This window comes from Gouania willdenowi, chromosome 4 (assembly GCF_900634775.1).
Source record: "Gouania willdenowi chromosome 4, fGouWil2.1, whole genome shotgun sequence".
NCBI lineage: Eukaryota > Metazoa > Chordata > Actinopteri > Blenniiformes > Gobiesocidae > Gouania > Gouania willdenowi.
Genome location: NC_041047.1, coordinates 33,256,409 through 33,271,548, shown reverse-complemented (window position 1 = coordinate 33,271,548; position 15,140 = coordinate 33,256,409). Strand labels below are relative to the sequence as shown.

Here is a 15,140-nt window from a genome sequence, read left to right as displayed (position 1 = left end):
GCTGCTGTGCAGGAGCCCATATATGCATGGTTAGCTTCCGGAGCTGAGCGTGGAGGAGCTGCAGCTGGACCCCTCTCGAATTCACTGGCATCTTCTTGAATCTGTGGAGCTCTTAGTAACTTTTTTCTCAATAGCAACTAGTGACAAATCTAGGGACTTAACTTTGTGTTATTGGAGAGTTTTCTGATGTTTTAAAGACTCTGACTTCAAAGATCGTCTCACTATGTATTGGAGAGTGATACAGCTGCTGGTGTGAGCCCCTCCTTCACCACGCAGCTCATAGGCACCTGCAATGATGCCAGCTGCAGGTCAGAGCAGACCCGTACCACTCAACATCCAGACTGCAAATGAATTGTGCATGTTATCACTCTCCCCCTGACACCAGTATGTGGGGCGGAAGGTCACAATATCCGCTTTGAGTCCCCACGGACCTCCATGGAGTCCATTCCACTCAAATATGTTTGGGCCTTAATACTGTTGTTCCTGTTTTTGCCTGCTTTGTCATGAAACCTAATGCCACAATGAGGACTTTCTGTGCTGGAAAGTCTGCCATTGCACTTATATGTGATGTGAACGTGTATTGAGTTCAGTGGAGCAGCCAATAGTAATGCCCAAAACTGCTCATGGAGCAGTTTGTAGAAAGATCTCTGATTGGGTGAAAAGGAGCATCCTGGATTTCTAGGTCTTATACAGGCCAAGAGAAGGAACAGAGGTCCAGTGTCCTCTCAGAACACTCAAAATGCTCAAAGGTGATGGATTTATGAGCAACTAAATAAATAAAAAAAAATAACAACTTGCATACGACAGCTTTAAATCTCAAGAAAAAAAACTCTCTGAAACCTAAAACAGTAGCACATTGTTATTGTAGTTGTTTTTGTAGGGTTTTTAACTTCTGCAGCACTACATCTCATTCTTATGAGTGTGACATTTTTATTAACTGAACAACCTATTACGATTTTATATGGACAGACGTTAAGGTTACTTGATAACATTTTTACCATTTACCATCACTTCCCTGAATCCTACTCTACTTACCATATACATCAGATTTATGAAAAAATCAGTAACGGTCAAGCAGTTAGAAAAGAAAGTGCATTATATTTTAATCTTTATCTTTTTTTGGTAATAACTATAATTGTTTACTTGACTTTCTGATTTTGTTATTCTTTGCTCCCTACTATTGACAGGTGTATCTCTTGTATATATTATTTTATGTATCACTTTTTTTCTCCCTCTTGACTGCCATAGGGATAATGCTGTAATGAATAAATTTGCAGTCTGTCCGTCCGTCTGTCCGTTCATTTGTCGTGCATTCACTCTACTTCCCTTCTGTTTAAAGTTCCATTTATGTTCTCACTTCAGAACTATGTGGAAACCTGAAAATAATAAGAACCAACCCGGAATGTTATCTGCCAGGATGGAAACCACCCCAGCCATGGGAAGTCCAAGCATCTCTATCTCCCAACATCAAGCTCCAAAGAAGTTTGCCCCTGTGGTTGCGCCCAAGCCAAAGTTCAACCCTTACAAACAGATCGTCGAAGCAAGCCACTCAGAACTTGCAGGTAAAAACACAACAGATAATCTGAAAAGCACCTCAAGAAAATTGCAAATTGCTCACACATCTGAAGAAATCAGGACACAAACCTGTATAGGAGGAAAAGGGGTTTTAAAATGACAATATTCATTATTATAACATATGTTATTAATATTACATTAACATTTGCCGAGGTCACATCCAGGAGTGAGTTATAGTGTCCTGGATCACTTAAATAGTTATTAGTAACTTGTCCTTCAGGGTGTGAATTCTTGTCAAACTATATACTATTCAATAGCAATGCAATAGTATTACATGAACCACAGACGAATAGTTAACTTTAAACATTTAATAATCAAACAAGTAAAACATATTTCCTCAAATACACTAAAAGAGCACTACATTCACTAAGCTAAGAATATATGCTCAAGTACATCTATCTATACTATAATTCAAGGGAGGTCTGTGTGTGGAGCAAATATCTCCCCGACGCGGTGCCAGTTCGACCTGAAATTTGGTCGACGGGTTCCAAATACCCCGAGTGTGTGTATCTGTTGGAGTAATTCGGTCATTTCAAAATGTTTATTTTAATTTTATTTCACTTCTAGACGGCCCCGAAATGAAACCTATTCAACTTTTGACCTCAGGATGTGGGGGGGCGCTAGCGCACCATCTGTTGAGAGACAACTTCCGGCATCCATTTTGAAGGCGAAACAGATGAACTGTGAATCAACTGCTATTCATCCACGTTTCAAATACCCCGAGTGTGTGCATCTGTTATTTTGGAGTAATTTGGTGACGCAAAACGGTCAAAACATTAATTTTATAATTACGGCTCCCTCGGTAAGAGCGCGCCACTTCTGGTTCCGGGTTAATGACGTCACCGTGTGGCAGTTGTTTGGGAAAAAAAAAAGAAAAAAGCTCGATATTAAAAACGTTTTTGTACCGCTAAAAGGCATTTAAGTTAATATTTCATCGTTATTTAATATTATTCCCGTGATTCCCAACTTACTTTAAACCTCGGGTCACAGACTTAACTTCCTCCTTTGTCTCCATGAGTGTGGGCGCACCGCCCACACTCATGGTCTGATGGTCATTACCTTATCGCAAACATTCTGCTTCTTCAGACAAAGGAATGTAACGTTTTTGTGAGCGGATGGGTCCACTATGATTATTGTTTGTTCTGCGCAACGGTGAGTGTTTCTACTCATATTTTACTATGTGCTAAGAAAGATGCTAGCAGCTGCAATGTAAACAAACAAACACACACACGGCTGATGCGCGTGCGTGCGTGCACTGCATCGGGATGTACATGGTGAACTCACACAGAGCCGTTGAGAGAGATTTGCGACTTTGGTGTTGCAAAACGTTTATTTTTTGTGGTACTTTCGGGTCTCTCTTTTTTACACACACACACACACACAGTATTATATTATTGTTATTGCTATTCTTATATTATTCTTTTTTTGTATTATTCTTTTATCTTATAGTTACTGGTATTCTCATTGTATTATTATTGCTATTACCTTATTATTTTATGTTATTGTTTTTATTGTATTATAGTTACTGGATTTTCATTATATTATTTTGTTATTGTTATTGTATAATTTTACTATTGTATTGAAGTTATTGCTATTCTTATAATTACCATCATATTCTTTTTTATTATTAACATATATTTTTTATTATAGTTACTGGTGTTCTCATTGTATTATTAGCATTGCTATATTACCTTATAATTATTTAATATTGTTTATTATTAATATTGTTTTTAGTACATTATTATTTTGTTATTGCAATTATTACCATTAATATCATTACAACATTACTTTTATTTTCTTATCTTCTTATTTTATTTTATTTTCACTATTAATATTTTATCCCTATCAACATATTTATTATTATCAGGGCTCTACACAAACTTATCCAGTGGTGGCACTGGTGTGACAATCTTTCTTTGTTAGTCGAGGGGTTGTACAGCATAGACATACATGCTGATGAATAGTTGACTTAACTGGCTACCGTAGTTACCGTCTCTCTCTTAACAACCTGCGATGGTTATGTGCATAACGCACGGAGGAGATGGCTGGCGCGCACACACACACACACACACACACACACACACACACGCACACGCACACGCACACACACACGCACACACAGTATTTATAATAAAAATATACTAAATGAGTAAAATAAAACTAAAAACTAAACAATATTTATTCAAAAAGTACACAAAATGACATAAAAATGCATAAAAATATACAAAAAGTCTCCAAAAACACACAAAATGACTCCAAAATATATACATTACAGAAAAATACACCAAACAACAACAAACATATGAAAATGACTCAAAATACACAAAACTAAACATTTAAACAAAAATACACAAAATAACAGGAATGCACAAAACTACACTAAAAAAGATACAAAAAAACACAAAAAGATTCCAGAATCACACAAAAAACTGTTATACAAAAAATGCACAAAAACACAACAGGAAGATACAAAAATACGCAATTATACCCCTTATGCTCCCACATGAATGCATACTTCCGATGGGCACTGTACTAGTAAAATTAAAAAGACAAAAAGCTTATCGGAAGAAAGGAAGGTTTTGTGTGCATATGCGTTGGTGTGTGCTTCTATCGTGATATCAACATGGGATGAGAATATGCATCTGTCGTTAACTTAAGCCTGATGAGAATATGGAGTTCCAGAATACCTTGAGTTCTGATAGAAAGAGGCTGGTGCTCATCTCTTTTAACAGACTCTGGACCGATAAAGCAGTGTTTGGGGACCACAGAGTGCATCCGATGTGTCTGGTTTTGGGGCTTCATTTATTAATGCAGCGTACGTACAAAAAGAAAGTGTACACTGCTTCCGAGCAACATTTGTGATTTATAAACAATGTTGGGAATGTTACTTTAAAAAAGTAATTAGTTATAGTTACTCACTACTTGTTCCAAAAAGTAACTGAGTTAGTAACTGAATTACTTTATAGCAAAAGTAACTCATTACCAAGGAAAGTAACTATTTGCGTTACTGTTAAAAAAAAAAGTTGCTATATGTCAAAGAATTCTGATTTTTTAGATGCGTGTGTCGTGAGGTTCTTCATTAAATTTGAGTTGCTTACAACGGATGTCGACAAAGTCTTCGCTCCTGGATATAATATACACTTCACATACACGTTCTTGCCTTTGACCACAATTAACTTAAAGTAGTGTTTGTATCGCCACCTTAAAAATTACAACTTTTCATTGGACTCCTCAACACTCGCCATCTCTGCTGCTTCATCAAATCTGCTGTGTGTGTGTGTGTGTGTGTGTGTGTGTGTGTGTGTGTGTGTGTGTGTGTGTGTGTGTGTGTGTGTGTGTGTGTGTGTGTGTGTGTGTGTGTGTGTGTGTGTGTGTGTGTGTGTGCGCGCGCGTGCGTGCGTGCGTGTGCGCGCACCTCCTCACTACAGCTACGTATGAAGCCAGGGATGCTTTCGGATTTATTCAATCAATACATGTAACGCACCACATTTAATGTTCAGTAACGTTAACGGCGTTGTAACAACGTAAAAATAATTAGTTAGAAAACCTTGTTACTGGAAAAAAAAACGCCGTTACCTAACGCCGTTATTTTAAACACCGATATTCCAAACACTGTTTATAAAACATGATAATGTGTGCAGAGAAAAATGCTGCTTATCTGGTTTTTGTTGTCTGTATTTCTGTTTTTGTTTTAAGTCAGTAAAACAAAATAACCACACTTTTTATTTGTTTTTCTGATTTTGTTTTAAAATGGAATAACCAAAGAATGAACAGTACATGGATTGTTTTCCCCCTTGGTCCACCGTGAAATTGCCTTATTTCAAGATAGATTGAGCTTTACAATTGTTTTTTATTACATTTCTAGTTAAAAATGTATCCAAAAATTATTGTTAGGATTAGAAGTCTTATTTTGAAAAGTTGAAAAGCAGCTTACAGACCCTTAGCGTCGAATACTGACGGTAAAGGGTCGTTCCGGAACGTCGATATGTGACTAGTTGAAAGTGAGACTGGGTTGCAACACATAGACAGTGCACAGAGGCGGCGCCCTTCCCGCGCGATGGGTGTGGTTCCAGTGACTCTAACTGACACGCCCCCAGCGTTTCAGAGCAGAGAGAATTTTTTTCCATGATTTTGAGACCTAATTTCATATGCCTCATATATGAAGTATATGAAATCATATGCAATTTTTTCATCTTTCAAATTTGGCTCAAAGACACATTTCTGTGGTGTGACAAAGTCATAACACAAATTTAGTTCGACTTTACTCGGACTTTAATGAAATTGTTTCTCTAAATGTTGGTACAATCTACTCATTTATGTGTTTTTTTTTTTCAAATCTGAGAATTATAAACTTTATATTATAATACAATCATAACTTTTAATCATAAATATAACTCTTTCAAACAAACAACTTTTGTACTGTATATCTTTATTGGCCACGTTTACATGGGAGCTTTAAAGCGGAATAAAATGCTAATTGAATTCTGAAATAAACTTAATTATGAATTAGGTTTACTTCTTTTAAGGTTTCAAGTTGGACCCCAAAGCGGAGACGGAGGCAGGAAAGCTTTAAAATGTAATTTTACAAAAAAACAAATTGGCTGAGGTGACGGAGGCTGGCTGGGAGCGGACGGACCCGGGAACACAGTGAGGCACAGAAGATATCCTGAGCACAGGAGGAAACGGGTAAGTATCAAAATCTTTAGTGATCAAACAAAACCGCTCTAACATACCGAGCGTGACGAAATTTTCTGGCAGCGTGGAGAGGACTGAACAGAGCTTTTGTATCAGGCTCATCATCAAGGACCAGGTGTGCCCCGTTGCTGCAGGTCCCAGCCACGCCCCCGTCAACCACCAGCCCTGCAGAGAAACAAAAAACAAGGGGGAGGGGAAACAGAACAAACCCTGACAATTTCGTTTCTAATTCCAAAGTAAATAATTCCTCTTTCTTGTAAACAGTTAACAATGCTTAAAGAGATGGAGTAAATGCGTCCCCATACTGCTGCACAGGCTGTAATATCACCAACTTCATCATTGTAACAGTTGTTAGAGCTACAATCTTTACCAGGGAGCAACTATTTATTCCTGGTTATTGTTTTCTGGAGTTTTACTGGGCTATATTTACTGGTGATTAAGTCCTATCTCCTTTCCACTCTGTGGACCAAAGTGTGTTATTGTCGAGCTGCTGCTACAAAACTACAATTAAAATAAAGGTGAAAACAGTTCTTATGTGTGGTCTTCTGTGTTACAGCCGACAATAAAATGTTTGTTGTGTGTTTCTCTGTAGCCGTGATACGTCACGTTCTGCCCCTGTCCAATCAGAGCCTTCCCAACCACCCAGACCTAAAGCGGAATTAACAAAAGCTGAATAAACCGGTTTTCCATGTAAACCTCAGTTCGGGAATTACTATTTCCATGTAAACACGAATCAGAACACTTTAATTCCAAATGATTTAATTTAGAATAACTAACATCATGTAACCGTGGCCATTGTTGTCCTGTTGAATTCACTTTATGTTTGATTGAGAGAATCAATTAAAAAAACAATTTGGGCATGTGTATGAAGCATGTCTGCTCCTTCCCAGCTGTGATAGTTCGGTGCCCTCCACCAGATATACGCAGGGCTTCTATTGCTGGCGGACACCGGAGCATGACGCATCAATCAGCACAGAGCAAATGAAGCTAAACAGGAAATTAAGCACGTATTCTGCAATAAAATATCAGGTTACATTTCAAAATAAAACACTTCAGATTTATTTCAAGTAACTACATCACCAAAACGTCATAGTGTGTGAAAACAAAATCGCATTCACTAAACTGCAGAAAATTTGATTTAGTTCATGTATTACTGGTGCAGTTTTATCTCTTCTCTGTTGGCTGTTGCTATAAAATGTGGCTATGACAAATCCAGAGAGTCCAACCTTCTTGTACTCCTTCGTTAGGAAGACTGACTTGATTATTTGTCTAATGTTGCATTTATAACACTTAACTTTAACGTAGCGCCATTTTCTGTCTCGTAAATGCCTTTCCTCCTCTCCCTCTGAGCTCTGCTGAGCACGGATGATCTCTCATCCAAAGGTGCGTTGCTACCTCCTACGTGTCACCTATTATTTTGCAATCTGGCTCACAGGCTGGTGGTATTTTGTACCACTCCCGCTTTCGTCACGGCAGCGCCCCTCTGAACCCGGTCAGTGATCAGTGACCAGTAAATAAGCACAGTACAAGCAGGTGCTGATTTCCTCCGTCAAAGAAATTCACAGAAATAGCAATATATACATAATAGCTATGTACAGTACAGAGTAGTTAGCAAGGTACATATAGTTATGTCATGAACTCTCTCAATCTGTCCTACAGTTTAAGGGCAAAGGATATCAGGTGTTACACTGTGATGTAAGAATTTACAGTAATTTTACTGTCTAGTCCAATACCATTTCAGTTAATAAATTACACCAGTAAGAGATATTTTCAGTCTTTGCTCCATGAATTCGGGCGGCAGAGAGCTCAAGCTGAATTATATCTCTGTATGATATTCGAGCCATTCCCTTACAGTCAGAGGCTGCACGAATTTCCAGCATTTAGCAGCTATAACACCAGCTAATAATATCCAGCGATTATTAATTGATGCATTTAATTTTGAAGTGTCATGTATCAAAAGAAGCCTCAGCGTGCAGGGCATTGCTCTACCAGTAATATTGGACAGTCCATTTACTACATTGTCCCAGAGATGAAGAACTTTTGGGCATTGCCACACCATGTGGAGAAAAATGCCTACAGTATTGTCTGGACAGAAATCGCAATATTTAACGTCTTTTAGTTTCATTTGATGTAGCCTGCTGGGATATAGGTAGGCTTGATGGGTTATTTTATAATGAATCATTTGGTGATTGGGATTCCTGGATGAAAGGGCGATGTTTGACCAGATATGATTCCAATTCCACTTTGAATGATCTCTTAGCTCAGTTTTCCAAATATGTTCAATAGGCAGGTCTTTGTGAGCAAATTGAACAACCAATTTATACGTATCAGAGACAATACAGTTGCATTTAAATTTGCTCAAGATGGTGTGGAAATTAGGATTTTTGAGCATGCATCCCCAGGGAACCCCATGAGAGCACATAGCAGCACACAACTGGTAAATAGAATAAGAAGGATACACCTGGTAAGTTATAACATTTTTGTAAGTCATGGAATTCTCTGAATCTGTCCTGCTCCACAACATCCAGACGTTTGTGAACCCCTTTGTGCTCCCATAGGGGAAAGAGATTGGCTTCTTATCATTCAAGAGAGTAATTATGAAAGATTGGTGTTTAAAGATAATATTCTTTGACTGTGCCCAAGTGTTTGTTTACTTGAATTCAGGCATATGTCAAGTGTGCAATAATGGGCCTATACTGATATTTAATCGTTTTAAAAGGTAAATTAGAATCTAGAAAAGCAGGCAAAGCATAGGGTTTTAGCAATTCTTCTTCAATTCTTCAAGATGACTTCTTCAATCAGTCATCTCTACTGATTGAAAACAACTATCAGAAAACATGGCACAGTCACTGTTATGACATCTCATGAATGAGACCATGTTACAGAGGTGGAGTCCTCCACGCCCCTCTGCGCTTGCCTTAGGACAGTTTCCCTCCCATTACTATTATGATAGCTGTGTTCATCGCCATGACAACTGTTGTGATGGTGATGAATATTATTTTATGGAGACGGTGTCTGTCCCCTGACCCAAATTTCACAATGATTTTAACATAAAATCAAATAAAAGAGCTATCAATTATAAAAATCTGAAAAAAATTTAAATCTCAAATCTAGAAACACCAAAACATAAAACCATTAGATGTGCTCTATTAAATATTAGATCACTGAGATCCAAATCTCTACTAGTAAATGACCTTATCTCAGAAAATAAATTTGAATTATTCTGTTTAACTGAAACATGGCTGTATCAAGATGAATATGTTAGTTTAAATGAAGCCACTCCTCCCAGTCATTTAAATACTCATATGCCACGAGACATAGGCCGTGGAGGTGGTGTAGCAGCTATTTATCATTCCTCTCTCCTAATCTATCCTAAACCAAAGGCCAACTACACTTCCTTTGAAAGCCTGGTTCTAAATTTATCTCATACCGAATCAAAAACCTGCCAGCCAGTCTTATTTGAGATAATTTACCGTCCTCCAGAATCAGAATCAGAATCAGAATCAGAATCAGCTTTATTGACCAGGTACAGTTTAGAACAATACGAGGAATTTGACTAGGTAGTTGCAGTGAAAGGAGACACATCAACACACCGGAGCAGCCATTTGCGGCGCCCACATATTTAGGTGAAAAAAGGGATCAAACTGCCAGTTTGAAACTGATTTCCCTAAACAGAGAAAGCAGTGTGAAACCAGGAAAAAAAACCGCCTCTGCAAACATAAATGTAAGCATGACACAGTCAAACAACTCGAGACAAGGCATGTAGGAAGGGTTGGGTGGGAGGTTGGCTGGGGGAGGGGGTCAGGTGGGAAGAACAACAGGAGTCCAGCCGTTTGGGGACATGGGCGTGCTGCCAGTCGGCGCTGCAACCACGCCTCCATGCAGCTGCGGATGGGAGGTGGGGAAAGATGGCCGACGAGGCATTTGAAGTTGAAGACCTGTAGCTGCGTTACTGACAACCAGATGACGTGTGGAAAAGTTCAGCATCAACAGTTCCAGGAGGAATGTAGGGAAGGAGCGGGGGGAGGGAGTGGGGGGTAAGAGCCGCCGTCTGCAGAAACTTCCTGGTGATAAGAGTTGAGACAGCCTTGGCTTTAGCCTTGGCTGGCTGGGGAGCCGAAAGGGAGATAAGCAATGTGATTTGATACAGGCTATGTTAATTTCCAATAGCCTTCTGTCCTGGGTCTCTCTGCTGTAATCCAATGAGTGGCCTAGTTTCCACTTCCAAGCCGGGTCTCGAACTTCTCCCAGTTGTTATCCATAACGCGTAGACGATCCAAAAGCAGCTCTTGCTTGCTTTTGATATCGATCAACACATGAGTCTGAGTGTTCAGAGCCCTGCTACATCCTTCAGAAATCACTGGCAGCTTTTCCAAAACAGTCGCCAGCGTAGTACGGACTTTTCGATAGATTAGGAAGCCACCAGCTCCGATCAGCAGCATGCCTACTATCATTATTCCAATCATGTAGATGTCCTCCACGTCTTCCACGGAAAGGATGGACAGACACACAACTCGCCACTTGTTCCAAGGGTCAAGTGTGTATCCAGCCGCAAACGTCCCGCTTGGACATGCGGGGTCACCACCCCTGGTTCTTTGCGTCGAAAAAATCTGATCGATAGCACTGAGAGACCAACTAATTAATTCCATTATTCCGGTTTTGGATGAGTTGCAGAGAGAGGCTCTTGTTAGTTTCACAAGACCTGACAAAGCAGCAGCTGGGAGAGAGATAAGACGGAAGGGTGGGAGAAACAGAGAGTGCGACTGACCTCGTCGAGAGAAGCAAGAAGAAGACCCAGGGCATCCAGGCCCTTATTCTGAATTTCTATCAGAATTCTCTGAGTTTATATCAAACTTAGTCCTCAGTTCTGATAAAATACTGATAGTAGGAGATTTTAATATCCATGTTGACAAAGATAGTGATAGCCTGAGCTCAGCCTTTATGTCCCTAATAGACTCAGTTGGCTTTTTTCAAATTATTAATGAAGCTAGTCATCGTTTAAATCATACTCTAATCTTCCTTTTATTTCAAAGATTCTTGAGAAAGTTGTGGCGGCTCAGCTCTGTGACTTCCTTCAAAACAACAACCTGTTCGAGGATTTCCAGTCAGGTTTTAGAGCTCAACACAGCACAGAGACTGCTTTAGTTAAAGTAACTAATGATCTACTCTGGGCTTCAGATGGAGGATGACTCTCAGTGATGGTTTTATTAGATCTTAGTGCAGCTTTTGACACTATAGATCACTATATTCTACGAGAGAGATTAGAGGAATTACTTGGAATCACAGGGACTGCCCTAAACTGGTTTAAGTCCTACCTATCTGATAGGTACCAGTTTGTACACGTGAATAATAAGTCTTCTGTGTACACTAAAGTAAGCTACGGGGTTCCTCAGGGCTCTGTGCTAGGTCCAATCCTCTTCTGTATCTATATGATCCCTTGGTAATGTTATGAGAAAATACTCTGTTAACTTTCACTGCTATGCTGATGATACCCAACTGTATGTATCAATGAAGCCAGGTGAGACAAATCAGCTATCTAAACTTAAGGCCTGTCTAAAGGACATTAGGGCCTGGATGGACCAAAATTTTCTTCTTCTTAACTCAGACAAGACTGAGGTCATTGTACTGGGCCCACGACACCTTAGAGAAACCTATGCTAGCCTAACTGCCCTAGATGGCATTACTCTGGCACGAAGCACAACTGTTAGAAACCTTGGGGTTCTATTTGATCAGGATTTATCCTTCAACTCTCACATAAAACAAACTTCAAGAACTGCCTTCTTTCATCTCCGTAACATTGCTAAAATCAGATCTATCCTGTCTCAGGGCGACGCCGAAAAGCTAGTCCATGCTATTGTTACCTCTCGACTGGATTATTGTAATTCTCTTTTAGCAGGCTGCCCGAGCAAGTCGCTTAAGACACTTCAGCTGGTTCAAAATGCTGCAGCACGTGTACTGACTAAAACTAGGAGAAGAGATCACATTACTCCTGTATTAGCCTCTCTGTATTGGCTTCCCATAAAATATAGAATAGAATTCAAGATTCTTCTTCTCACTTATAAAGCCCTAAATGGACAGGCACCAGTCTATCTCAAGGAGCTTGTAGTGCCATATAATCCCCCCAGAACACTACGCTCTCAAAATGCTGGACTACTCGTTGTTCTATTTGTCTCTAAAAGTTGTTTAGGAGGAAGAGCTTTCAGTTATCAGGCCCCACTTCTCTGGAACCATCTACCAACCACGGTTCGGGGAGCAGACACCCTCTCTACCTTTAAGGTTAGGCTCAAAACATTCCTCTTTGGTAAAGCTTTTAGTTAGGAACCAGCTCATAGCTAATAGTTAAGATGCAATAGGCATAGACTGCCGGTGGGGGGGTCTGGCATGCTCGGTTGGAGAGAGGTTGGAGAGGGCGTTAAGAGGGAGGCCATTTAGGTTAGAGAGGGACCGGAGAGGGTCCCATTCCTCTCTCAAACACTCCCTCTATGTCTGCTTCTTCCCTTGTGTGTTTGCTCCTGTACTCCTTCTGGCTTTTGTCTTGCAGGTCCGTGGGATCCTCAGTGTGGAGTTACAGAGTCTCAACAACTCTGTCTCCACCCTTTCCTCTGCACACACCCAACACAGCATAACGTGGATGGCTGTTCATCATAGGAATGGGATCCACACAAGGTTCCTGCTGCTTAACAGAAGGTTTTCCTTGCCGCCATGATGAATTCATGTTGGGTGTGGGATACTTATGTATGTGTATATACGTATATATGCATATGTGTGTATCCATAAAATGAAGAGTCCGTCCTTAAGACTGCTCTACTGTAAAGTGTCTTGAGATACCATTGGTTATGATTTGGCGCTATACAAATAAAAGATTGATTGATTGATTCAATTGGCATACATGCTGCTGGTTTATCAACCATGAGTTGAGGTGGCTGGTATTTCCTCGTTGAAGTTTGATAGTGGCAGGATACAGTAGAAATGTCTCTGTCCTCCATTTCAATCATTTTAGCACTAAGTGCCTATGATTGTTCGCAGTGTTTGTCCACCACCTGCTCCGCCTGTACCAAGCACTCTTGTAATCGAGAAGCGACTATGCATTTCTTCAGTGTGCAGTGTGAGCACACTTCTCTAGTCTATTGCTTCTGATTTTTCGTCAGCCTCTTTGAAGTGTCTTGACATTGTCTCCTCTATCACTTTGGCCAGGGCTGTGTTCTCCATGCCAAGCTCTTTGTTCAACTTTGTCATCATTGCTTTTACCGCAGCCGTCTTTTTCCTTTTCATGCGTGAACACACAAGCAGATATAAATGCTTCCTCAATTCGTCTTCTTTTTACTCACATTTAGGCACACTTAGAGAACTTTGAAGAGGGAGGATACGCGTGACTGTGTAAGCTGTTGCCATGACACCGGAAATCTTCTCCAGTTTATATGTTTTTTGTACTGACTGATACTGATTTATATTATGTTGTTAAAGTAATTTGCCTTTCAACAATTGTTCAAAGTCAATAGTTTCATCACCAACATTGTTGCTTTAAGCATAGATGGTTTGTTTTTAAAACTACAGAAACTAATTTTTGAGGTTTCACTCAACTTCATGCATAAAAGGGAAACTTTATTCATGGCAATGTTATTTGATATAAAACTACTGTACCTTCTGGACTATACATCGCACAATTAGGTATTGCTACATTTTCAAGAAATGTACAACTTTTGTGGAAAAAATATATAACTAGCTCTACATATAAAGTGCACCTGGGAAAAGGCTGTGTCCGAATGTTAATGGGGTGGTTTGGACACCTAATTGCAGTTACTATTTTCAGGTCAAGAATCTGCTACTTTTTAACTTCTTCTGGGTATCAGTTCTGACTTCTAGTTGGAGACCAAGGGAAGGCCTTTGTTTCTAATATTTTTATTACAAAGCAGAACAGGATTAGCATAAACATGACAACCTGTACTTTGCAGAACTTCCTACATTTTTCCAAAGTTGTCATAAAACAAAAGCAAATTAAACAACAAAACATATAAAAAGAACAGAGACGATAAAATGTAATTGCAGTGATGTCCAAAGATAGATCACACAAAAATGAACAAGCCTATCCCAGCCCAGGGGTGTGCTGCCCAGCAGTAGTCCATGTCAAGACAGTACACAAAATAAGCAGCTTATTATCCTTCTAATAAAGTAATAATTGATCTCCAGATATTCTCATGTTCCTCTAATCTGTCTGTCAGAACATATCTGATTTCCTCCAAGTGGAACGTATCTATTAGAGTATCCATTGGCTGAAGGACAGAAGTTCTACTTCCAACGCTGCAGAATTTTTTTTTAACACAGAGAAGAGCATATGACAGTAATCGGTGCTGAGCTTTTGAGAGTTTTTCTGAGGCTTTTTAAATGGCTTACTAAATGGTGTCTTGCAATAAAGGGCCCATGTTAAAATAAATCAACTTTTCTGTGCTTTAAACATCATAAAAATGCTATTTAGGCTTCATACACATGCCCAAAGTGTTTTTTTTGATTGAGTCCCTCAATGTTAGAGGATGATTTGCTCCTTTGCAGGGCACGCCCAAACACCTCACTTCAATTTGATGATGCTTTCCCACTTTGATGACGAATTTGATGCGGCACTGAACTGGAGAAGCCGCGCCTCCAGGAAGCACTCTGCCGTGATTGACATGTAAACACTGTGTCTCGTGTTTATCAAGCAGCATGAGCTCCGCGACAGAGTGGGTGGGAGGAGGGCGGGCCATCCTCTGGCCCTATGTCAATGTGCGGGAAGGAGGAAGTCACTGTCCCTTCTATAGAGACGACCACTCATGAATATGTATAAGTTGGCCACAAATCAGCCCATTTGTGTAGAGCTGCTCAGAAAGTGACTTTTC

General features: G+C 39.8%; 1 protein-coding gene across 6 annotated transcripts in view; it reads left to right on the top strand.

The window, feature by feature from the left end:
- The window catches only part of lpp (LIM domain containing preferred translocation partner in lipoma), a 273,915-nt gene that overhangs the window by 104,473 nt on the left and 154,302 nt on the right, over positions 1–15,140 (top strand). For 5 of the 6 annotated variants that reach the window (XM_028443776.1, XM_028443772.1, XM_028443774.1 and 2 more), the window contains one exon: positions 1,363–1,562. The exons of the other annotated variant lie outside the window; for it this stretch is intronic. In XM_028443776.1, coding sequence (XP_028299577.1) covers positions 1,367–1,562 — 196 coding nt within the window. In that variant the 5' untranslated portion in view covers positions 1,363–1,366. The remainder of the gene's footprint in view (positions 1–1,362; positions 1,563–15,140) is intronic. 6 annotated transcript variants of the gene reach the window in all.